The sequence below is a fragment of the Acomys minous genome (genome assembly GCF_964271855.1).
Source record: "Acomys minous genome assembly, chromosome: 13".
Classification (NCBI taxonomy): Eukaryota; Metazoa; Chordata; class Mammalia; order Rodentia; family Muridae; genus Acomys; species Acomys minous.
In genome coordinates, this window is record NC_140495.1 from 94,355,946 (window position 1) to 94,382,922 (window position 26,977).

A 26,977-nucleotide genomic window follows, 5' to 3' on the forward strand; every position below is an offset into this window, starting at 1 on the left:
TGAATCATTGAAAGGTCTGCTGGGAATAGAGTGAGTCAGGGGTGTAAGCATATGGCTTTTCTTCTTTCCCAAATAGCAAGGTACTAAGTTGGTTACTTAAAAGTAAAAATTGTCAGCTAGTCAGTGTTTGAATACGTGTAATCCAGGTACTTGGGAGTGTCTCACAGGTGGATGTCAAGTTCAAGGCCACATCTGTGGCTACAGTCAAGACCCACTTTCTCCTATACATGTAGTAAAAATTAAGGTGCCCATGGGTTGCGGAGTTCCAGGAGGTGATAGATTATTTTCTGTCTCCTGACTAAGTAGTTGCGTACATTAAGCTCTATCTCTTGATTAGTGGGTCACACACTCTGTCTACATTTCATTTTATAATTTTTACTTAATGCACAAAACTTCACCATGAATTAAAACTGTGTTATTCTTTGCTTTCCTTCAACCATTTGTCAAGTGATTTGTTACTGTATAGTTTAACATTTTCATTCTAGAACCTATAGTTTTTATATTTTTCCTGGCACTCCTTACATAGTATTTGAAACTAGGAAATATAGACCGATTTAACACAAGTGCATAATTTTACTTTCAGCTACCTTTTAAAAAATGCTCAGTCAGCCTTCATTATGGTGTGCCCATTGTGTGTTGGTAAGGGAGCAGGATTGTTGTCTACAGACACTCTGACATCTATGTAGTATTTTTCAGGGAAGGCAGAACTTAGATCCTTTCTTTTCAAGGTTAAATTTTGCATTGTTCTGCTGGCTAGTCTTGATCTTCTGGATTTAAAAGTGCTTCATGCTTCAGCACGTTTCACTGTATCGCTCTTAGATTTTTGAGGTATAGGCTATGATATTAGGTCTTTGAATTATGTTGTATATAGTTATTTTTTTCTCAAAGATTTATTTATTATGTATACAATATTCTGCCTGTATATTATGATGCCTGCAGAGGGCGTCAGATTGCATTATAGATGGTTGTGAGCCCCCATGTGGTTGCTGGGAGCTCTGGGAACTCGGGACCTCTGGAAGAGCAATCAGTGCTTGCTTTTTAAATTTTTTTTTTTTTTTTTTTAAGACAGGGTCTCTCTGTGTAGCGGTGGCTGTTCTGGACTCACTTTGTAGACCAGGCTGGCCTCGAACTCACAGCAGTCCGTCTGCCTCTGCCTCTTGAGTGCTGGAATTACTTGCATGCGCCACCACGCCCGGGTGCAGTCAGTGCTCTTAACCACTGAGCCATCTCTCTAGCTCCTTGTATATAGTTCTTTATGCATTTGAGGTTTTAGTCACCTATTTAAATTTTTTCTGTGAAAGTAGCATGTGGTTCAAATGACTTAGATTAAATCAATTAAATAGATGATCATAATGTTTTAAGTTTTTAATCTGTTAATCTGAAATTAAGAAAAGAATACAATTATAGTAGGTAATATCTCTATTTTAGCAGATGACATTTGAAAAGGAATAGAAATGTGCTTTCATGGATGTGTAGTCCATTAAAAACTGTATTATTATCTCAGGGTGATAATAAAGTATTTAAAATGCAAACAGCAAGTAGATGTGAAAACTTAGCTTTGGTTCCCCAGATCCTACTTAAGTAAAGCCAGGTGTGGTAAGGCACAGTTGAAATTCCAGCTCTGAGAAGGCAGAGGCAGGCACACTCTCTGGGGTTCATTGGCAGGCGGGCAGTCAGGCTGGCATGCAGCCTAGCTGGCTCTACAAGTTCCAGTTCAGTGAGCGATCCTGTCTCAAAAGAAAAAAGGATAAAAATTGACCAAAGAGATTTCACTGGGCTGGTGGATGTAAAAGCACTTGTTGTGCCAGTCTGACAACTTGAGTTTGGTCTTCGCAGCCCATGACAGGAGAAGACCTCCATATGAATGCTCCTGTGTATAATAAGCAAATATTTTTAAGAAGTAAAGACTTTTAAAAACAAAAGTGGCTTACATTTGAGGAACAATACTACTGGAGTTGTCCTCTGGCCTCCATTCACAATGTGTCTATGTGATCTGGACACAAACTCAAACCTACTGAGCTTCAGCGAGGTGAAACAAGTGTATTAATGAGTTTTTAGGACTGGATTTGCTTTTAATTTGCATGTTCATTTCTTCTATGGGGTGTGTGTGTGTGTGTGTGTGTGTGTGTGTGTGTGTGTGTGTGTGTGTGTTGTCATCTCATTATATAGTCCTGGCTGTTCTGGAATGCTTTGTGTAGACTAGGCTGTCTTTGGACTCAAAGAGATCCAAAGACTGTCTGCCTCACTAGTTTTCAGATTTACTTAGTAATTCTTATGCCACTACATTAAATACTCTATGTAGATATTGTTGGAGTTTGGCAGGGTCTCAATCTCAGGCTTGCCTGGAGCTCACTGTAAACCAGTCTTTTTTAGAACTCGACGCAATTCTCCTGCTTCCATTCTCTCAGGTTACGAGGATGAGCCACCACAGCAAGTATGAGGTTAGTGTGTGTCCTTGGTTTTGGTTTGTTGCAAATGTGCCCTTTTGGGGGAATTTTGTCTCTGGTGTTGCTTTTTGGGACTAGTATATAAGCACACATGACTGAAATATTCATGTTGGTTTCTATGAGAACTCAAATCTTTTCTAATCTATAATAATCTTAAATTTTGTCTATAACCTAATACTTAAACAATGATGAATCTGATAATTTTTTAGGTTTATCATCTAATATGTTATTAATGATTCAGGCACCAATTTTTACATTATAGATTCAGAGTTCTGTTAGGAATATCTTAGTGGCTTGCCTGTAGCTCAGCGGTAGAGATTGTGCTTCACATGGTTGAGGCCCTGGGCTCAGTCCCCAGCACAGATGAAGTATTTTAGAACTTAGGATTAGTGTTTCAGAGTAGGCACCTCTGTCACATGGCTCAGGGCCATACTCTCAGCTATTGGAGTGGGTAGGAAAGCTTAAGAATTACTCCTCATGAGGACTGCTTCATCTCCTGTGCTTTAAAGAATGTGATTTCTTATGGCTCAGTGTAAACGGTAGAGTGGATTAATCTTCCCATATGTGCAGAAAAACTACTTTATGGGGAAAAGTCTGAGCATACGGTCTTAACTGCTCACTAGAAAATTTCTAAGTGTGTACGTTGTGTACTTGTAGTCTTGTAAACCTGCTGTCAGTGAAGCTTAGTGTTGAGTTTGCAGTCACAGCTCTCACTGAATGAACTGGACAGAACATTTAGTTATGGGTTCTTGTAATGTGTGTTGAGCCTCACAGATAATCATTTATTAGTCTATTAAAGTCATATGGTTAGGTGGTAATGCTGTGAAAGTGGTTGGTATTTTAAGATGTCTTGTTTGTTTTTTGTGTTTTGAGACATGGCTACACTATAGCTGTAGCCTGGAGCACACCATGTAAACAAATTCACAGAGATGCACCTGGGTAAGTACTTGCTGGGATTTAGGGCTGTGTGCCTCCTTGCCTGGCATGGTGTCTGTTTTCTTTACTTATCAAAAATGAAGGAACTTTGAGAGTTTTGAAATCAAATTACCAGTACTTAAAAGGGCAGGAATATGAATACAGGTTTCTGATTCCAGATGTCCTGTCTGTTGATACTGTTCCATATTGCTTTTTCAAATGGCTTTTGGTTTCCAAACCTTCAAAATCAAAACAAAGCAAATTATTAAAAATTTGGGTTGTGTGTGGGGGCGTGGTTGTTACATTGAGATACAAGGACTTTTCTTTTTAGATTTATTTTATTTGTGTGCTTATGTTGCATATATGTAGGTATGTGCCTGGTGCTACAGAATTCAGAAGAGGTGCTGGCTTTACTAAAGGCTTGTGAGCCAACACATTGATGTTGAGAATGGAACCTGACTTCTGCAAGAGAAGCAAATGCTCCTAACACCAAGCCACGTAGCCAGCCCTGAAACAGGTTCTTACTCTGTAGCCCAGGCTGGCCTTGAGTTCATGGTGCTTGGATTCCAGCTGTGAGCCGTAGTGCTCAACTTTCTACATTTCTTTTTTAACCTTTGTTCCTACGTTCTGTAACACGACAATTCAAGATCTTTTGGTCTGCTATTTTTCATTAACTATTGTTCAGTTGTCTTTTGGTATGTGAGGTTAGTCCCTTGCCTATTTAGTTTTGCTGTAAAATTTGCTATCTTAAAAATATTTATTTATTTATTTATTATACATGTATACAGTGTTTTGCCTGCATGTACACCTGCACACTAGAAGAGGGCACCAGATTTCATTATAGATGGTTGTGAGCCACTATGTAGTTGTTGGGAATTGAACTCAGGACCTTTGGAAGAGCAGCCAGTGCTCTTAACCTCTGAACCATCTCTGCAGTCCATGAAATTTGTTTTGTTAATCTACCTCGTTCTTCTTTATGTGGGTATAGATAAGCCATTTAGGCATTATTCTTCAGTCCCAGTGTTTACCTCTATCCTGCCTTTGGATCGAATACATGTTGTGTAGAATTTAATTTATTATTGTGGCATGATGACACCACTTGTCTTTAGAGAGTATCTTGGTTTGGGTTGTATTGCTGTGAAGAGACACCATGGCCAAGGCAGCTCTTATAAAGTAAAACATTTGATTGGGGCTGACTCACAGGGTTAGTCCGTTATCGTGGCGGGATGCGTGGTGGCATGCAGGCAGACATGGTGCTGGAGGATCCTTCAGTTCTTTATCTTGATCCACAGGCAGGCAGGCAGGAGCAGACCAGAATTCCACTCTGGGTAGAACTTGAGCATTGGAGGCCTCAAAGCCTGCCTCCACAGTGACACACCACCTCCAAGGCCACACCTACTCCAACAAGGCCACACCTTGTTGCATCCAAACCATCCTTCTCTCCAGTGTTCATTGTAATAGTTGCAAATCTGTCTTTAACTACTATTTCTTGTTCTGGCCTTTTGCTTATTTTTAAAGGAAGAGTCTCAAGTATATTCCAGACCAGGTTGGCTTTGAACTTTCAGAAATATGTCTGCCTTTGTGCCTCTCCAGTGCTTGGTTTGAAAAGGTATGAACCACCATGGCCAGCATTGTATGCACTACTTTTGTTTTAATCCAAGTTGTATTTTTTTTACATTTTGTGTATGAAATTAAAATCATCACATTAAAATGGCATATTTATCAGTAGGTGGAATATCAATAACATTTACTGGAGGTAGCCTACCTGCAAAATGTGCACGACTTCAGGCATCTGTAAAGTTGACCTCTATTCCTAGCTATTTTTATATTGTGATAAAATACTACGAACAAGGCAACTTGTATACGAAAGCGTTGGAGTGTATGGTTCCAGAAGGTTAAGAGTCTGCCATAGCAGAGCAGAGGCATGGCAGCTGGGAGTGCAAAATTGAGAGCCCACATTCTGAACCACAAGCAAGAAGGAGACAAAGGGAACAAAGCCACTCTTCCTCCAACAAGGCCACATCTCATTAAAGCCTTCACGCGTATGAGACTATATAGATGGCATCTCCTTAAAACCACCTTAGCTCCTATCTATATAATGGTCTCAGAAGGATTCAGACTCAGTCAGTTACAATTGGATTCTCATCTGAGATGATACCATGTCTTAGAAAAACAAACTGTTTTTCCTGTTTGTGAAGGCATGTGAACTGGTTGGTCATTTCACTTGGAGATTCTTTTTTTTTTTTCCTGCCACTGCTAGTGTCAGCACACATGTCCAGAGACTACATTGTAGCTGATAAGGGCAGTTCTAATTCAATAAATCACCACCCAAGTACCTTTAAAGATGAACCCTTGGCTTTTTTGTTTGTTTGGTTTTTTTTTTGTTTGTTTTGTTTTGTTTTGTTTTTACTCTATAATGACTGACTTTCTTTTTTCTTTCTTCTTTCTTTCTTTCTTTCTTTCTTTCTTTCTATCTTTCTTTCCTTTTCTTTTCTTTGGTTTTTGTCTCTAAAGATGCTGTCTTGGTATTGCCCACGCTGGTCTTTAGGTCTTGGGCATGAGGGGTGGTCCTCTCTTACACTTTCTAAACATTAATAGCTGAGACATCAGGCATGGACTTTCAGCTGTCTCATCTGTATCCATGCTTCTTTTTGTTATTCTGTCTCCCAGTAGTAGAAAGTAAGGAATTCTTTGGCGTTACAGAATGAAGTTGCTCTCATAGTTCAGTCTAAACCATATGTAAAGAGGAATGGAGGTCACCTGCATCCTTTTACTGCTGTTTGTGCTCTTCCCTCTTCCTGAAACTCCTTTGTCTCTTCTATTTTCTGCTTGGTTGATTGCTGCTGAGTTTTCCTCAGCATCATACACTTTCCCACATACTTGGTTGAATTAGTGACTTGGAACAGATATTCTTAGCTATTCCCTATGTGTCTTTAAAATATTTAACCAGAGACTTTTTCCTGGTTTATCAGCTAGAGAATATTTTCCCTAAAAGAATGTTACAAGAATTCAAGGAAATATGTTGTGTCTACCACAGTGTCTTATATTTTCTTTACTAAACTTGATTGTGAGTACTTGGGCGAGTGGGTGCTTTAGTAGGTGGTTACAATGATCAGTAACTTAATGGCCCGGCCTTCAAGGAAAGTGTATGTAATTAAAAGATCTAGCAAGGATCTGGTGGTTTGTTACTTCTGAGCTTCAGTTGACTGCTAGGATTCTAGAGGTGACTTTATGGACTGTTAGATGACCAGCTGTAACACTGTTATTAAAAAAAAAAAAAAAAAGGTAAATCCCAAATTCTCGATTTTACCAATGAAGACTCAGATCCTGGGGTGAAATCCTGGTAGTTCAGAGAGACAGAGAAACACCAACTGACCTTCCTACTCAGCCAACACCCCTCAAGGAAAAAGCCAAAAAGCTTGCTAGCTTACCAGACAGCCCAAAGAGCTAGAGAGCTCCTTCTTCTCCACACTGTCTTAAATACCCTGCTCTCAAAGTCCCGCCTATCTACTTAATTCCTGTCAGCCGGTTTCTTGCTCTGCCTCTTGACCTAGGGTTACCTTCATTAAATCCTGTGTATAGAAAGCTCTTGGATTACAGGTGTGTGCTGGGGCTGAACCATATTAAACAATAAACAGGTTTGTTGTTTTTTTTTTTTTTGCGTTAACAATCTCAGTTCACAATGGGATCAAATATCTTGCAACAATACACTCTAACTTTAATAATTTTTTTTAGAACAAGAACATAAACAATTGTATTATGAGAAATTAAACAAAGGCAAACTTTTGTGTTATATAGCTTGCCTGAATAGAATTTGAGATATTTTAATTTTTTATGATTAGTATGAAAATGGGAAAATTACCATTGTGTTTTTAAATGATAGTTAAATTAATTATATCTTCTGTTGCAGTCAAACCATCACCACTGTTTTTCATATTTTGTATACTTGGAAAAGTTAAGTCCTTGCACGAGAGCTGTATAGGTGGAAAAATAATATTCTAACTGTGCTCATAATCTTTGATAGGTTGGCAGTTTAGTGTATTCATATGTTAATGAAAGGATATCACCTTTTAAAAATACTTACTTTTAGTGTGTGTTATGCCTTCATGTATATATGTGCACTCATTGAGACCAGAAGAAAGTGTTGGAACCCCTGGGACTGGAGTTACAGATGGTTGTAAGCCAGCATGTAGGTGCTAGGAACCTTTGGTCCTCTGCAGGAGCAATAAATGCTTGTACATACTGAGCCATCTCTCCAGCCCCACATCACCTTTTCTTTAGTGAGGAAAGCATTTGGTTTGTCCTAATAATTATGAAGTTTAACAGATGTTCATGGCATTTTTGGGGAAACATTTAGATATTCTGTGCCTGTGAATTTTTATTTGGGGATTAATCTAAAGCTGTAGAGTGAATATAAGAACCTACACCTTTTTAGCTTAGTTTTTCTTTAATACTAGTTAGGTTGTATGTTTGTGATGTATTAGCATTTCCTTAATATCCTGGAAGAGCTTGGAGCTTTTTTTGGCTACAGATTGACTTTGGATGTATTTAATCAAAATTCTAGGTAGTGGTAATTAAACAAGAGAAAATTTTTCTTCTTGTATGAAGTCCAGAAGTAGGTGACTCAAAGAGTTGGTTATGACAGGACTGTTCTCTTGGTCTGTTCTTCATAGTCAGTGACAGTATAGCTTGTTTGGCTGCTCAGAAGGGAGATGAATCAGAAAAGGACAAAACCTTCCTACTATCTTAACTTTATTGTTAGCTAAGGAGTACTTTAAGAGGCTCCCCCAGTTCATCTCCAGAAGAACGCCATGATGTCTCCTCTCTTTTGAAACTGTATAATTGGCCCATTCTGCTACTAACGAAAACAGTGCTTTGGTATGAAGAGTGGGAACAGGTGGGTATAGGTAGGATTTACAGCTTGGAGTTCACACTCTGGAACCCACCGTGCTTTTAATTTTTAAGTCTTTTCTGATACCCTTGGTTGGACTCATGTTTTTTCATATCTGTAACACATCTGAAACCAAAGATGTACGTGTGTGTTAAGTTAAAACTCTCAAGTTTAATTCTCTTCATCTATTGGCAGTTCACAACTCTGTAACAATTTTACTACCAAGTGATCTTAACTCTCCCCCCCCCAACCCCCCACCTGCCTCTGCTTCCTAAGTGTTGGCATTAAAGGTGTGAGCCATCATGCCCAGCAAGTGCTCTTCTGAGCCATCTTTCTAGCCAAACTTTTACCTATTTATTTATTTTCTTGTTTATTGGAAGTAGCAAGTAGCCAGTTGTTTATTTAAATTGCTTACCAGTTGCTTGAGAGTTATTTGTCGTAGGGCCATCATTCCATTTTCTTTTTAAAAATATTGAAGCCAGAGGAGATGGCTCAAGTAGGTGGGTAAGAGCCTGAAGACCTGAGTTTGGTCCTTGTAACCATAATGGTGGAAGGAGAGAACCACCTTCATAAAGTTGTCTCTCTGCACTTGCTCTGGTATGTGTTCTTCCCCACCCCCCACTTGCTCGGGGTATGTTTCTCCCCCCCTCCCCCCCCACACTCTCACTCACTCAGTGTTTGTATACATACATACACAGACTAAAATAAATAAAAATGTGAAAATTAAATTTAGTACCTCCTACATGATAAGTATGTGTTCAAGCAATGACTTTTACCTTCCTGGTTCCCTGGCAGAGTGATTCATCTAGGAATTTTCAATTTTCACTTTTAATTTGAATTTTTATATAAAAAGGCATTTTAAATCTTCATAATTTATTTTCATAATATGCTTATAAAACTTTGTCAGCAGTATATTTAGCTATATGTGGTAAATAATTTGAAAAGTATGTCAACTTTAAATTTTGGATTTAATGTAACATCTTTTAAGAAAGAGCTGGAAGCCAGGGGATGGTGGTGGTGGCACTTGCCTTTAATCCCAACACTCTGGAGGCAGAGGCAGGTGGATCTCTGTGAGTTCGAGGTCAGCCTGGTCTACAAAGTGAGCTGTTACACAGAGAAACCCTATCTTGAAAAACCAAAAGAAGCCAGGCATGGTAGATTACATCTTTCTTTGATCCCAGCATTCAGGAGGCAGAGTCTGGTGGGTTGCTGTCTTGGAGGCCAGTCTGGTCTACATAGAAGTTTCTAGGACAGTTAGAGGTCCACAATAGAGACCTTACCCCTAAATAAAACAACAGGCAAAGCGATATTTGCCTTCAATCTCAGCACTCAGTAAGTCAGGAAGGTGGTTCTTTGAGAGTTGGAGAGTTGGAGGCCAGCCAAGGCTACATAGTGAAACCCTGTCTTTAAAAAAAAAAAAAAAAAAAAAAAAAAGATAAATACTTATAATTCTAGCACTCAGGAAGTTGAGGCAGGAGGATGGGGAGTTCAGCCTCAACTCATTCTGGCCTATATAGTGATATCATTCATGTCTCAACATGTATACAGATGCCCCTCCCTGAGCCGTCACATAGGTTGAACATACTTATGATATTTTCTTAATACTTTAGTAACTTGTGTTTAAATATTGTTTAAATAACTAGTCAGATTCCCTGAGTTATAAAGTATGGACTGTGATTTGAGAGCACATGCACACACACAGACACACACATGTATGTATATACATATGTATATATATATTTATTTGGTGGCAATCACATTAAAAATTAGTATTTATGTGTATGTGGGCTCATGTGTACCCTGTGCTTGCATGAGTCCACAGAGGCCAGAGAAGGGTATCAGTTACCCTGGAAACTTGAGTTATAGGTGGTTGTGAGCCACTGGCTATGAGTGTTAGAAGGCACATCCATCCATCCTCTGTAGGGAGTAGCACTCTTAACTGCTGAGCTCTCTCACCAGCCCTGGCTTAGTTTCTTTGATTGCAGAAAGCATCTGAATGTTCCTATAACAAATTTAGTTTTACCAATACTGCTTACTAGAAATTCAGTGAATGTGAGTGAGCTGCAGAATAGATTTCATTGAGTTAAGCAACCTATCAATGCATTTCCAGATTTGTAAAAGCCAACTGTATTAGGACATATTGTACTTTCTGTAATATAAAGGTAAAAAATTCTGTTTTTACCAAGTGGAAAGGTAGAGTTTTATAATATTCATACTTTGTAAACACTGTAAACGTAAGTTAAAGTACAAATAAAAGTTCAGAAGTGTTATTTAAATGTGTGATTTCTCAGATAAGAAAGCTGGAGACTTTGCTGTAATTTATGACAAAGCCAAGTTATGTTCTGTTACTTATGTAAAATAGTGGTCTTTGTTTAGCTTCTTAGAGTGCAAGGAGAATTGTGTAGTTCCATTGATTGGTTCCATGCGATGGAAATCTGACCTTTAGCAGATGTTTGAGAAATTGCCAGCACAGCATGATCAACCAGCTAGACAGTTCCTCCTTGTTTTCTGACAGGCCTTTTATGGTTTAGAAACATGCCAAACTCTTTGTCAAGTGTCTAAAGCTTTGTAAATTATTAGCAAAATGCTGTAAGATACTGATAAAATAGCCTCCTAATCATGGATTAAATCCTCTAACTTGAGAAATCATTGTTAAAAAAATCTTTTCAAAATATCGTTGGGTGAATAATATTGAATTGTTGTTTTGTACTGTTAAATTGTTGAGGTTACAATATGTGTGTTGCAACATATGTGTGTTGCATTTTCACCTTGCAGAATGTAGACATTATTTCAGGTTTCTCATATTTTAGTTAGTTTTAGGCACCTTTATTAGTTGAGCCTTTTAAAAATAGTAAATTTTTGACAAGGATTGATTTACTTCAGAGCAGATATTCTGTCTAGAACGTGAATCCACAGTAAAACTTGTTCCCTGAAAGACAGCGTTTTTTAGGCCAACTAATAGGTTCAGCTGTGGAGTTGTGTGAGTTCAGCTAGAACACTGTAAGCTCTGTTTCATAATTGTCCACTGAGTGTACAGGAAGGGAGAGGAGGAGTGCCTTCGTGTTTGAGAGCTAAGTGATGAATGGGCAGGCCCTGCACCTGCCAGGCTGCATCTTTTCCTGCAGGTGTTGGTTTTCCAGAGGCCGTTGCAGTTGCTGTTCATTGTGTTAGATGATATGTCAAGAAAGACTGTATTTTAAATAGCACCTGAGGAATACAGTCTTGTATTATTTGATGTATGGGTTTGTGGCTACGTTTTGTCTTCTGGCTTATTTATATACTGAAGTAATTCTTCCAAAGAAATAAAATTAAAGTTTGGTATACATAATATGCATACCACCTTACAACAGTAAAAACTTAAAGATCTATTCAACATCAGGGATTACAAGAATATGCTAACTAAAATTGAGAAGATTGAACAATACAGTTTTGCTAATACACATGGACCAAATAAAGGCTGATTACATATTGTTTCCCACTGAAAATGAGTTCTAGATGTTCTTACATAAATTACTGTGTTAGTAATTATCCCATTATTGATTTTTTCATATTAGTGTTTATGAGCATTACATATAACATTTTATTAGGTAAAGAGAGTAATGAAATTTAGGAAACTCTTGGCTTAAAAAACGAGTAAGTTTAATCCCCAGCCCAACAGTTGGGGAGATAATGATACCAGAACTTACATGTCAAATAGTTGCTTTTAAGTAGAATTTGTTTAACAGAAATGCTAGGTTTTGTTTGGTTTGTTTTTTTTTGAGAGAGAGTTTCTTTGTATAGTCCTGGCTGTCCTTCCTAGAAACTTACTCTGTAGACCTGGCCTGCCTCTGCCTCCTGAGTGGTGGGACTAAAGGTGTGGGCCACCAGTGACCAGCCCAGATAGCCTAATTTTTTTCAAAGTTTTTATTATTTACTAGAGGTTGTTTTGGTTTTTGCATTTTTGTTGATAGGAAGTTACTTTCTAAAGAAAAATAAATTTTGTTTGCAATAGTCGGCATTTTGAATTGCTTGATTGTTTTACCTTTTTGTTATAACTATTTCTGATGTTGCAGCAAATGCTTTTTTTGTTCTTGGTATTGCTTTACATTTTTACTGTTTTTGTCATTGTAATTTGAAACAGCCATAATAGCATGATATATATTAAATTTATAGATTCAACTTAATACCTGTGGTTATGTACACTAGTGATAATTAGTTTCCTAAGTCGTATTACTTACTTTGATTTGCTGTGCTAAGATACCCTCACCTCAAGGAAGTTCCAGAGGTGATAATGCAGTGGTCCTGGCAGGGAAGGAAGGCATGATAGACAGCAGGAGTGTGAGGCTGACCTGGGAGTGAAGAAACACTGATAGCATTTCACACCCCCCCACCCCCCCCCCCCCCCCAGGAAGCAGAGAGAAACGGGGCAGGTTGTGACACCTGAAAAGATGTGCTTTTCTCCTAAGGTTCTGTCACTTTCCCAGACAGCACCACCAACTGAGGACCAAGTGCTGGAGCACATCAGCCTAAAGGGAACATTTTATATTCAAACGACACCATGGCTTCTCTAAAAATCACTGTGATGAAAGCATAGCAGTGTAATTACATATAAAAATGTTTACTTAGTCTGGAATTTTAGAGGTTGAAATTCCCAAATCTGGCAGGAAATGATACCATATGCTTCCTGAAGGCTTATAGTAGAGGACTCTTTCTGGCTTTTATCCTATTTCCTAATAAGGCATCTAGCATTACATTTATGTGGTATTAAAAGTTAGGAGAATACAGAAAAATGCAAACAAGATGTGACCTGAGTCTAGATTTCCTATCGTAAGGGGAAGGGGAAGTGAACAAGGGAAATAAGATTGTACTAGGCATACTAGAAATAACTCTTTAATGCTTTCTTACACTTATTCTGTCTGCATGTGTTCACATGTATGCATATAATACTTGTGAGTGTGAAGGCCAGAGGACAGTTTAACAGGTTCTTTCCTTCCACCATGTGGGTATATAGGAACCACCTCAGTCTGGACAGTAAGCACCTTTACACAATGAGCTATGCCACTAGCCCAGAACCTAATATGTTTCCCACATTGACCCTGAACTGTAAGGGACAACAGGTGTGTTCCACCTCACCCAGCTGAAATAGTCTTTGTAATTACTGAAGGAATATGAGGAAGGTGTTCATTAGGTAAACAATGATGTGTTTTTTGGTTTTGTTTTTACATTGTTTGAAGTAAATTAACACTTCATGCTCATTGTGAATAAACAGCTCAGGCTTGGTTGGGAATTATATGTCTGGAGACAGCATCTTTTACCTATATTTTGAGAATCTTTATTTAAGATTTTTGAATTAACAGAATAAAAATTAAGAATTATGAGAATGAGATTTCTCTGAAGGACTTGACTGACTGTAGACAAAGAGTGAGGGGAAAATGAAGACCTTGACTTGCCTAAACAAAAGAGAAAAACAAGGTTCTAAAATAGCAGGAAGGAAATCGGCAGAATCCTGTGTTATGAAAACCCAAAGGGATGGGCTAGAGAGATGGCACTGTTGGTGAAGTGCTTGTGATGCGAGTGTGAGGACCTGAGTCAAAAAGCCAGAAATTAGCCCTGGATAAATTTCATTATTGAAGTGTATCTAATCCTTTTCAGTAATCATTTCCCCCAACTTGACTGAATATTATTCCTATTAGAGACCTACTGATAAACATCTCTAGAGAATACATCTCTTTTAGCTTAGTAAGATTATTAGTTCTAGCATAGGAAAGACACTGCTGCTTAAATAGACTGTAGTCAGTTTTTAATATTGGCTATATTTAACTCCCAAAGAGTTTTATAACTTTGGGGGCTTTCTCTGTGCTAAAACTGATTATTTAATGGAATTCCCCAGCTGTAGGCTTAGCATAACTTCCTTTATTTCACTAAAGTACCACTGCCATTGGCATGATTCTACTATTAGTCAATTCTGTTCTTTTATTCCCCTCCTCCGTTGTTGTGGAATCCTTAACATTCATCATGTTATATTTACTTCTTTCACAGTTTGCTTTGTATCTAAATGTCTTCGCTGAAGTTTAAGAATAGAACTCAGTGAAGGCTTTGTGCTTTGCATTAGTTTTGGGTAAGACCTAAACTACAGAGGCTTATCCAGTTATATACTGTATCATTACTATGCATACACCTTGACAGTTTGCTCCTAAATATATTTTTAGTCTTTTTATAATATTTTGTCTTTAAAAATGTAGACATTAATTACCTTAATCTGCCTAAAACAAAGGATTTTAATTGATAATGAAAATTTAACATTAATTGTAGTAAGAGAAAATTACCTCAATATAAACCTTTTCAAAAAGAATTGTGTGTATGTATGCACATGTGTGCAGTGCATTTCTTTGTGTGTCAGTCTAGATTCTAGATTGAGTTTTTCTCAACCTTCCTAATACTGCAATCCTTTAATATAGTTTCTTACGTTGTGGTGACCCCCACCCACCATAAAATTATTTTGTTGCACCTGTTACAAATCATAATGTAAATGTTTGATATGCAGGATATCTGATGTGGAACCCCACCCACCAAAAATAGGGTTGCGACCTACAGTTTGAGAACCTTCTCTAAAAGACCCTTGTAGATGCTAGAAGATGGTATTAGATCGCCAGGAGCTGTGAGCTGCCTCCAGTGGGTCCTCAGAACTGAAGGACCTGCAAGAGCACTCTTAAACACCAGTGCAAACCCTTTTAAAAAATGATTTCAAGCTGCCCGGGAAAATTTTTTATGTGATAAGTGTTTTGCCTGAACTATATATGTTTACCATGTATTTTCAGTGCCTGCAGGGGCCAGGCCAAGATCCCTTGCAATTGGAGTTCCAGGCAGTTGGGAGCCACAATATGGGTGCTGGGAATCAAACCTGTATCCTAAGAGGGTAAATGCTCTTAACTTCTTTCTTTTCTTAAGATTTGTTTACTTTACATATATGAGTGTTCTGTCTGCATGTACATCTGCATGCCAGAAAAAGGTATCTGTAGGCCCAATTTTCTTATCAATTACATTTTATTATGAACTTATTAAATGAGCTTAACTCCCTAACAACCCGAATAACCCAAACACTCGGAAAAGGATAATAAAGAACACTATAATGAAACCTTAAGGATATGAGCTCCGAGGAATGATCCTCCTGGTGTAGTCAGCATGACTTCAGCAGGCCAGCAATTCCACCAAAGTTGCTGCTGGAACTGGAAGCAGCAGCTGGAGTCCAAAGCCTTGAAGCTTTCCCTGGAGCAGTTCTCTGTAGGAGCCTCTTGAAGTGCAAGGATGAACAGCCAAAAACCAAGTCCCAGCAAAGAGCCTCCTCTCCTGTTTTGGGCTCATATATATATATTCTCTCAGTCTGTTCAAGGATATTTTTGACCAAGCTCCCCCATGAAGTAGTTGGACTGCTAAGTAGAAAAACAGCCTGCTTTCTCATATCTAAGTGATAAACCTCCTGTCCTCTTCTCCATTTCACTCTTGGGATCAAAACAGAAACACGTTTATCTCCCCTTCAGGCACCAAACCCCAGTAGATGGTTGTGAGCCATCATGTAGAATTGAACTCAGGACTTCTGGAAGAGCAGACATTGCTCTTAACTGCTGAGTCATCTCTCTAGCCCCACTTTTAACCTCTTAACCTCTCCCTCTCCTTCCACCACCAACCTCCCCAACCACATTTTCTAGAACACATTTTTCTTTGTTTTTTAAAACCACATCATATTAGAATTTCATTTGAAACATAATTGGAAGCATGTGCCTAATTCAGGCTATGATTACTTTGGCTCTGTAGATAAACACTGACTTAAAAAGGGGCTAGGTATTCTCTTACCGTCTTTTCTCATTTTGAATTCATTTACTTTTTAACTATGCTTCTTCTACCTTATGAGTAGTTACTTATTCTCTCTGCATCTGTTAGTTCTACAATCATCTTCCTTCATGGCAATAGGTTCTCCTTAATTCATCATCTTTTATTCAGTAAATGGGTCTGTTTAGTATATGTACTTTTAAAGTCTGACACTAAAAAAACACTATACTTTTTTTTTTTCATTGTGGTTTCTTGAACATACTAATGACTGGTGTTTCTTTTGAACTTTAATATACGGAATTGTAAAAGTTCAATCCAGCTTGAGTTCTGGCTCTGCCATATATTAACAATGTAGTACTACTGGTCACTAATCTTTCTGGACCTTAGTCTTTAGTCCTAGCTCTCAGACAGAGGCAGGCAGATCCTGTGAGACTGAGGCCAGCCTGTCAACACAGCAAGTCCCGGCAGCCACTGCCACAGAGCAAGACCTTGTCTTACCTCTCTCTCTCTTTAAAAAAATTATTAATGTGGCATATGTACCAAATGGTATATTACAAAGGTATAAATGTAAATAAAGAATACTTCTTATGCTACAATAGTTAATACATTGTTCAGTCAAAAATTGGTAAGGCACACTCTGTTAGTGTAAATAGATTTGAGTGTGTGCTTGTGCTGTAGACTTTGATATTTAAGAGGATTTGTGATTTAATAACGTACCTGAAGTTCATAGTTATCCTTCCCCTAAGGACAAAATATGGAGTGGAAGCATGCCTTTAAATCTCAGTGTTTAGGGAAGAGGCAGGCAAAACTCTGAATTCCAGAGCAGCTAGTGGTATTCATAAAAGTTCTAGGTCATCCAGGGATACACACTGAGAAATTGTCTCAACAAACAAACAGAAACTCGCTTCTTATTTATTCTGTCTTCTAGGAAATTAGCATATTAAGTCTATTTCAGAAACTCATGAAAATCAAGGATTATCTTTCTTTTACAGCCGTATAGAAACCAAACATTTGATAAGGAGGATTTTCACTTAGTAGACATTTTCCAAATAGTAGGTGATGGGGGAGTGATTCCTTTAGAATACTTCCATTTTGTAGATTGAGAGAGGTGTTGAGTTTAGATAGTAATTTTCATTGGTTCAGTACATCATATGTATTCAGATAATTCATGTCTTTTGTTGAGACGTGTGTTAATAGAAAAGCTTGCTGTATAGGAATTTGTCATCCACCTGCCTCAGCCTCCCATGTGCTATTGCTGATGGAACTACAAGTGTGTGCCACTGTGACAAACTCACATAAGTATGTGTATTGACAAAGTTACCATGCTACTTATTTGGTAGTTTTCTTTAATAATCCTGGATTTGGGTAAGACTACATTCAACAATTACAGGAAGTACAGGAATGACAGGCACATGACTAAACAAAGCACATTGAATAATCAGCAAAATACAAATAAGTGAAGACTATATGAAACTAAGGACTTGATTTCCCTCCCTCCCTCCCTTCTTTCCTTTCTAGCACAGCGTTTCTCTTTGTAGCCCTGAATGTACTTTGTAGACCAGGCTGCCCTTGAACTCACAGAGAACCCACCTGCCTCTGCCTCCTTGAGTGCTAGGATTACAGGTGCCCAGAGATGTGATTTCTTTAATAAAATAACCACAGCGTGAAAACATTAGGTGGGAACCTTTCAATAGAGGTGGTTTTGAGAGGCATGTCAAGTAGTCAGAATGTGTGGGCCTTCAGAGAATTATAAAGAAAGCACATACAATGTCTATCCTGGGAAAAATAAATGCTGATTCATTGTAGATAGATTTAAGAGAATTACCTGGTCGTGAATTTGAAATTGTTGAAACAGCAGGGCATGGTGGCCCACACCTTTAATCCCAGGACTGGGAGGCAGAAGCAGAAGCAGGCAGATATCTGAATTCAAAGTCAAGCCTGGCCTATAGTGATTTCTAGGACAGCCAGATCTACACAGAGAAACCCTGAAAACTGAATGAATGAATGAATGAAAGAAAATAAATGAATGAATGAACAAATAAGTAAATGAAATTGTTAGAGGTGATGAGAACATTATGTTACTGTTTCTGTATTAAAAGATTCAAATTTTGAAAGTATTTTGTATATTCTTTAGTATACCAGACAAGGACAACGTTATTGTTAGGTTATTTTGTTTTTGTTTTTTTCTTCTTCCCTTTTTTTTTTTTAATGGTTTTGGTTTTTCTTATTTTTTTCCACGTGAGAGGATTTATACTTAGGCAGGGGGAGATGAAGATGGGAGGAATTCCCTTTAATAAGATGACCCAACACAAGCACAGAAAGTGCACATGTTGCTTAGGGGACTTAAATCCTGCTGGCTGGTGATGACATATTTCCGGGGTGGCTTTGAAGTTGCCTGCTTTCCCATGGTCCCAGGGCCTTTGGGGTGGCTGCGTTGCTGCCTGATTACTAACATTATCACTTTTGGCTATTACAAATAAATAAATAAATAAATAAATAAATAAATGTCCAGAAAGGGGATGATGGTGAGGAGAAGAAATATGGCTGAAATTTGTTGATTAGGCTACTTCCTGCTGATCAAGGATGTAGTCTCTCTCAGGATATGGCCTCACTATATTTGATTGTAGAAGAAGAGAGTCTTTCTGTAAGGGTGAAAGATCTTCTTCTGTGTTGGCGTGTGAATGTGGCATGACGAGTAGCGGCAGCCCCCATAAGTGTCTGGTCCTTCCCTGCAATGACTTTCTGTTTGGTCAAAGAGGAAGCAAACAAAAATTCTGTCAAATAAGGGGAGGGATGGATGTGGGTGTGGTGGCGATTTCAATTGGCTTCTGACACCCTGTTTGGAGAGACTGTTTATTATGAACAAAGGTTTCTTGAACCTCGAATCTCCAAATATAAGGGTTTCCCAGGACAGGAATAGACAAGAAGGGGAGGAGGGAAGATATGTATCCAGTCCAGTGGAGTCAGTCAAACAGGAACACGAACATGGCTGCTGGAGTGAAGGCTCATTTTTCTGGAGTAGGAGGCGGGGTGCTTGGTCTCAAAGTCCTCTGGAGCTTAAGGGAGCAGGGGTCCTAGAGCTGGGGTTTGACCTCTGACAGGTCTTTCAGGAGGCTGTAATAGTCTTTAAGAACTTGAAATCTGGGCTGGAGAGGTGGCTCAGAGGTTAAAAGCACTGGTTGTTCTTCCAAAGGTCCTGTGTTCAATTCCCAGCAACGATATGGTGGCTCATAACCATCTATAGTGAGATCTGGTGCCTCCTTTTGGCATGTAAGCGGTGGAGCTGCATTGCATAATAGAAATCACGCCACCCAGCAGATCCACGTGAAAGGTTTTGGTGGTGGTGGTGGTGGTGGTGGTGTCGTCGTCGTCGTCGTCGGGTTACAGAGACAGTCTGCAGACACAGGAGGGAAGAGAGAGAGCTGGTTTTTGTTTTTTAAGTGAAGGACAAATTTATAATTTTCTCCTGGTGAAAAACCATAGACTAAACGATGGTTAATAAAGAATAATAATCCTTGTTTGCAAACTTTGTGGTTATTTTAAAAATTGAAACATTACAATTGGCTAAGTAAGAATGAAAGGTCAATATTCCTGTTCACAAGGCTTATTTTCGTTAGGATAAAAACGTGTCCCTGAATTCTATTTTCCTGTAAAATTCTTCAGAACCTGGACAAATATATCTATGAATGTTAACAATAGTATATACACCTGTTACTGTCCCTCCCTACCCTTACCTTAAGTATAGTGCAAGAAAGATAAAACCGTGTGCCTGTGCCCCCTGTTTCTTTTGTGGAAGTGTCTGTAAGCCTAGTACTGTGGCACCTGAGTCAGGAGCCTTTTTGGGAAATTTGTGTCCTGACTGAGACACATTCTAGGCACAAACAAGGCAGTCGTGGATAAATACAAGATTTTTACCTCGGGGGCCGAGGGTGCAGGGGTGGGTTGGTAGGAGCAAGTGTTGTTCTTTTCTCTAAGGAACTGGCCTGTTGTCTAGGATTTCATATAAACAGAACAATTTTGAACTTGAAAAAAGTAGGTTCTGTATCTGAAAGTCCCGGAACACAAGATTTATTGTCATTTAATTTTCTTTTCATGTACTTTACAGTATTCCAAGTTATATTTCATTTCTCACTGTGCATCCGTGCATGCTTGTGTAGGTGGTACATGTTTCATGTCAGTGTGTGAGGTTCTACAGGCTTGAGGACTGTGGTTCTTCCTAATTAATAGCAGCTGTTCAAAAATTTTCGCCTGTATTTTTGTGCTTCCTTTTCTTTTGAGAGATTTCTAAGTTTTTCTGTTTCAAGATAACAAGTATTTTGTCAAAGACATTACTTGTAAATGTTTCTCTAGTTTGTAGCTTGTTTTTTCATTTTGTTAGCACTGATTTGTCACAGCAAAATTTAAATTTTGATATTTCATGTAATTTATTTCTATTTTATGTGCATTGGTGTTCTGCCTGCATGTATATCTATGTGAGAGTGTCAGATCTTGGAGGTACAGACAGTTGTGAGCTGCCATGTGGGTGCTGGGAATTGAACCCAGGTCCCATGGAAGCGCTGCTAGTGCTCTAACCATTGGGCGTCTGTCCAGCTCCCTCATTTCATTTTTAAAAATAGATTATGACCTTAATATTATTTCTATGAATCATATTGCTACCCAGAGGTCATAAAATTTTGCCTTTAGAAAAATGTTTTACTTAATATCCTTAAGTCTGAACCACATTTTGTATAGAATGTGAAGTATGGACTAAAATTAGATATTTTTGCATTGTTGAATTTTTTTATATGGGTGTCTGGTTATCTTTACTATTTGTTGAGGACCTATGCATTCTCCTTTGAAATGACATTTCACATTTCTCAAAGACCAATTCTCATTTTTTTACGGTTTTATTTTGTGGCGTTCTTTTATTGATTTTTTTTTTTTTTTTTTTTTTTTTTTTTTTTTTTTTTTTTTTTGGTCTTCTATCCCTTGGCTATGACAGTTTTGTTTTAGGCTTTAATCTTAGTGAGGGGGGATGTCACATTGTATCTTCAGTCAGGAAGCAGAGACAGGAATGGTGATTTCTACATTTAGTGTTGGTCTTCCTACCTCAGTTAACTCAGTCTGTAGTCAGGACAGTTGCCCCCTAGCCTGTCAAGTTGGCAGTAAGTATTATTAGTCATTATAAGACAGCTTAGTATTTGAAACAGGGCATGGAATATACCTAGTTAAGTATGCTATTCCAACTTGAGGCTTCAGCTCATAGTCCATCCTTAGAGGAAGAAACAAGACAGGAACTGGCAAGCAGGACTAGACCTTGGAGGAAGGAGCTGATGTAAGGGCCAGGGAGGGGTGCTGCTTACTGGCTGGTGTCCCAAGGTTTGCTAGGCCTGCTTTCTTAACTCAGGGCCACCAGCCCAGGCATGGCTCCACCCACAATGGGCTAGGCTCTTCTCCATTGATCACTAATTGAGAAAATGCTTTACAGATGGGTCTTATAGAGGCATTTTCTCAACTGAGGCTTCTTCCTCTCTGATGACTCTTAATTTGTTCTACATAAAACCAGGCAGTACAAGGGCCCAATCATAGCAGATTTTGATACTGATTTTTTTGGTTAAATTAGTCATATAAATCAATGCATAGATGAATCTTGTAGTAACAGTATTGTTCCCTATATTATTTCTTTGTATAGTATTTTTCTAGATAGTCCAGTAGCAAGTCAGGAAAAGCTTCATGGATAAACACGATGGTGGTGATGGTGATGTATGTAGTCCAATGATTTAAAGTTGGATGCTTGTTACTGAACATTGCATGACTGACTTGCGTGCTGCCCCACCCCCATACCTATTTTATAAATAAAAACATGAATATGATACATATATGCTACAGACTTCATAGAGGAATGTTAATTAATGTAGTCTAACATTTATTTATCACTGTCTATTTATTATGTTTTGAGGGTCTCACTAAGTAGCCCTGGCTGGGCTGGAACTATGTAGACCAAGCTAACCCTTCACTCACAAAGATCTGCCTGCTTTTGCCTCCCAGTGCAAAGGTTTAAGTCAAGACAACAATCACCTTAATTTTTAATGTGAAATATTCTTTGTGGTTAAGCAGCATTAGGTTGAGGTTGTTGTTTGGTTTTGAATAAACCACAAGATAAATTTCTTAAAGTCATGCAGTTCATTTTCATTTTAATGTTAATACAACAAAATTAGACCTGTATTATACTAAATAGGTACTATGATCAACTTGCAGTTACTTAAAATAAGTTAGAATCACTAAATTCAGCACGATGTAGTAGCTTATGCCTGTAATTCCAGAATCTGGGAGGCCAAGGTGGGGGATTGCCATGAATTACAAGGCCAGTGTGGATTAAATTATGAGACCTTGTCTCCAAAAACAACAAAAAGATTATTAAAGAAAGAGCTATATAGTCATCTTATTTACCAGGGGACCAGTTCTCAGAATGTATTGTTGTCATATCTCCGTTAGGATGTAATCTTGTAGTAATCATATTAACAGGCATGATTGTGCAAGCACCCCCTGCCCCAAACCCAATTTTCCTGAATTCTTAGCATCATAATGACTAGTTCTTACATGCAGATGCAAATGTTTGTGTAGAATGGAATCGTCTTTTTCCTTTCTTAGATAATTACAAACACTGATTAATCAACAAACAGAGCAGCTATATGCAAGCAGACATACTTATCTTTCCATCAAAATTAGTCATTTGTGCCTTTGTGATATATTTACACAGAAAGTTTAGTTGCTGCTTTAGTTTGCAGCCATAGTAATCTAGGCCTTACAAAGTCAAACAAACAAACAGAAAATACACAAATTCTTTCCTCAGAGGGTCTTACATAGTTATTGAAACAAAACCAGCAATAGCAGCAAACAAATGAAATCCAGCAAGTAAACAGAGTGGCCCAGTAGATCTCCAGTTTGCAACTGCCCTGCCTCAGACTACAGAATGCAGAGGTCATAGGTGTGTGCCACAATGGCTGGCTCTGTGGAGGGCTACTGCTGTTTTCCCATGAAAGACTATTACATTTTACCAGATATATTTTCTGTATCATTAAAAATAATTTCTTACTCTATTAATGTGATTTGTTATGTTGATTGACTAGTACATTGTGAACCTTTTTCTGCTACTTTCTGTGACTAATGTTTTATGCCAGATTCAGCTTATATGTTCTTGGTGCTTGTGTTCGTACCTCATAGATAAAATCAGAATGAGTAACTTGTAAAGCTTAATATTTTCTATTTACTTTTTTCTTTTTAATGATATATATTCAGGGCCTTTTGGATTTAAGCATATACTCTATACTTCTCTAGCTGCCTGTTTACTTTGGAAAATATTTCCCAATATTTTTAGTTTGTATTTCAGATATGCTGAGTTGTATGTGCTGGTCAGCATTCTCTGAATTGCTTTTCTTACCATGTATTCATTTATATTCATTTTCTTGTTAAAGAAATAACAATCAGGCGTCTTGTTCTAAGAGAGCACTGTAAAGCTCTAGGACTTGGGAGGGAAAAACAGGACGATCACAAAATTGATATCATTCTGGGCTACATTTTAATTATACCAAGACTTTGTGCCAAAAAACTGAAAAATAATGCTTAAAAATGTGTTTTCTATTTTTATTTCTTGGGTTAATATCATTGTTGTGTATCACTTGTAAAATTGTGTGTTTCCCTTTTTTTTTTATAGGTCTACGTGGAATTTGATGACCTTGAGTGGGATAAACGGGAGTGGGTTAAAGTTTATGAAGACTTTTCAACTTTCTTGGTGGAATACCACTTAATCTGGGCCAAAAGGAACGACCCTAGCCAGACTCAGGGATCAAAGAGCAGACAGATTCAGTGGCCTGCACTGGTAAGATCTGTTGATGTCTTGTTAAGACTTTTCAGTTATTTAAATGAGTAAGCATTGAACGTAAGTTGAGCAAGTGTCTGGCCAATTACAGTTTAATGTTTTTGAAAAATTGTGATCTAGCAGAAGTTCCAAAGCATTGTTGTACTTAGGAGTTGTATGTATTGGCTTGATTAATATTTTTCAGAATATTTAGTTCATAATAGTTTGCTCAACCCATGTAGGTGAAAATTTGAATTTGGCTATAGACTAGTCAAGAAATAGTCATTGATATGTTTTATGTATAGTGTGGAATTGCTATGCTGACTGACATTTTTAAGTGAAGGAGAGACACTTGAATTTCCGAACCATTCAGCAGCGTGTTTGTTCTTGTGTTGTTAGTCAGACCTCACTGGAGGGCAGACAGGACCAGGTGGTACGCAAATCAGTTTATATCAAGAAACGGTTTAAGAAAATATTTCAATAAAATTCTCATTAGTTTGAAGAGTTTTATAAAAGAAACATTCTAACTAAACACAATCACTAAATTCTGTTCAGCAGGCTGGCTATGGTTTATGTGCATGTAATATCAGCAGTTTAAGAGGTTACAGCAGGTGGATTGGATCAGGAGTTCAAGATCAGCGACATCTACCTAGAGAGTTCTAGGCTAGCCTGATATCCTTTCTCTAAGAAAAAGAAAATTTTATTAGGAAAATAACCACATTTAACAGCTGTTACTACTTTCTAGCAAAATGTTTAGCAAATAATAAGTAAGCAGTGATTCCTTTAAATTAATCTCATAGTAACATGATAGAAAACCTTTAAAAATTATTAGAGTTGCACAGATAGCTCAGTGAGTGAGCACCTCTCTTCTCCAGGACCTCTATTTATTTCTCAAGACCCCTTTTGACCTTTTGAGCAGCTCAACAACTGTCTGTAGCTCCAGCTTCAGGAGATTCACAGATCTCCTCTGACCTCTTTGGGTATCTGCACACACATGGCATGCACTCCTAGAAGCATACAAATACACATTTAAAAAAAAAAGGATTTTAAACAGTATTTCAGTGTTTAATATAACTGATGAATAAGCCAGGTTACATACTCTTCAACCCCCAATTTCTAATATTGGGACTAAAACCTGTGTCATAGGCACACTAGTGAGCCTGTCTCCTGCTTTGTAAATTTTTAAAGTGTAATTTGCTTACATATATTGTTTTTATTTTTATTTTATTTTTTATTTTTTATTTTTGCTAGCTAACTCCATAATTCTTCTCTAAATGTAAAATAGAAATGTACTTATTTACTTTGTCTATTTTGATCACTCCTTTTAAACAGTTTGAATACATACATGATCTTAAAAATAGAGGCTTAGGGATATAACTCAGTAGTAGAGTACTTTCGAAACAGTCACATGTTCCTGGATTCAATATGAATAGATAAATAAATGGGACAAGATAAGACAAAGGAGGGAATGAGCTAAACCGAATTAATAGCATTTCAAACGAAGATGAAACATGGAAAATGATTTCCATGAGCTACAGTTTGGATTAAAATTTTTTTCAAGAAACAAAGATACTCATTTCATCTATAGGCTTAAACAAGTTTATTAAATGAATATGTTCCAGCTCCTAGTATTAGATAAATAGATAGATAGATAGATAGATAGATAGATAGAAAGAAAAAAGTGTGTGTTGGCATGCCTTTCATACCAGTGTGTGAAGCTCAGTGAGTTTCAGGCCAGCCTGGTCTATATAGTGAGTTTCTTGCCAGCCAAGGCTTCATAGTAAGACACTGACTCAATAAGCAAACTAAATTTCATATTCCAAGTTAAATGAAGCATACATATATCATGTTTAGCAACAGCAACAAAAAACTAAGCTACTACAAACATGATTCTTGAGTTTCTATACCTTAACTTGAAAGTCAGTTAAAACCTATGAATATAGTTGTATTTTTGTATAAAAAGTTTCAAAAGTAGGAAGAAATAATATCATAAGTAACAAAACTGTATTATCCAAATATCATAGTTGAAAAGTAAAACACTTAAGGCAAATACTCTCTTTTACAATGAATTAACTCAAGTTGAAATTCTGGTAATACATTTCCAACTTGTTAAACATTTCTAAGGACCTAGTGAACACTGTTTTTGTCATTAGTTTAAAATGACATTCTGTTGAAAATCTTTTAACGTTAAGCAGGAGAGCTGGCACATCGATAAGAGCATGTGCCTTTCTACCAAAAGACCTAGGTTCAGTTTCCAATGTTCATTTGGACCTCCATTGTTCCAGAGAGCCTCCAGTTCCCTGGTACCTGATGCCTTCAAACCTTATTGGGCAAAAGGCGTACATGAGGTGTATATACATGCATTTACTACACAAATACATGCAAAGTACTCACACATATAAAATAAAGGCCTTAAAATTAAAAAAAAAATATTTATTTTTTTAGAAAAGATTTTATTTATTTTATGTATGTATGCATGCATGCATGCTCTACTGCATGTACACCTGCATGACAGAAGAGAGCATAAGATCCCAGTATAGATGGTTGTGAGCCAGCATGTGGTTGCTGGGAATTGAACTCAGGACCTCTGGAAGAACAGACAGTGCTCTTATCTACTGAGCCATCTCTCCAGCCTTTAAAAAAAAACCTCAAAATTAATGCCACTTACAAAATTACCAGCAAAACAATTTTTTTTTTCAAGACAGAGTTTCTCTGTGTAGCCTTTGCTGTCCTGGACTTGCTTTGTAGACCCCAAACTCACAGCGATCCACCTGCCTCTGCCACCTGAATGCTTGCATTAAAGGCATGCGCCACCACACCCAGCTCTAGTAAAACTTCCAATCCACCTTAGTTTCTCTGCAAAATATCATGCATATAATGAAAAATATAGCATGTACTAAGTTCATGTCGAGTAAGAAGTCTTAGTTATGGTCTTAATAATAAATAGATAACTAGCTTAATTCTTCAACACAGTATGGTTTCCCTCATTGCTTTTTCTGCCGTGGAGTTAAATAAAAAGGATGGTAAAATATAATTAACATTTGACATGAACCATTTTTAATTGTATAGTTCCATTACTGT

At 37.7% G+C, this 26,977-nt stretch overlaps 1 protein-coding gene across 5 annotated transcripts in view; it reads left to right on the forward strand.

The window, feature by feature from the left end:
• The window catches only part of JMJD1C (jumonji domain containing 1C), a gene marked incomplete at its 5' end in the record, with an annotated part of 160,380 nt that overhangs the window by 39,228 nt on the left and 94,175 nt on the right, over positions 1-26,977 (forward strand). For all 5 annotated transcript variants that reach the window (XM_084753330.1, XM_084753331.1, XM_084753327.1 and 2 more), the window contains one exon: positions 23,753-23,917. Coding sequence is in view for 3 of the 5 variants with exons in the window: in XM_084753327.1 (XP_084609453.1) it covers positions 23,753-23,917 (165 nt within the window). The remainder of the gene's footprint in view (positions 1-23,752; positions 23,918-26,977) is intronic.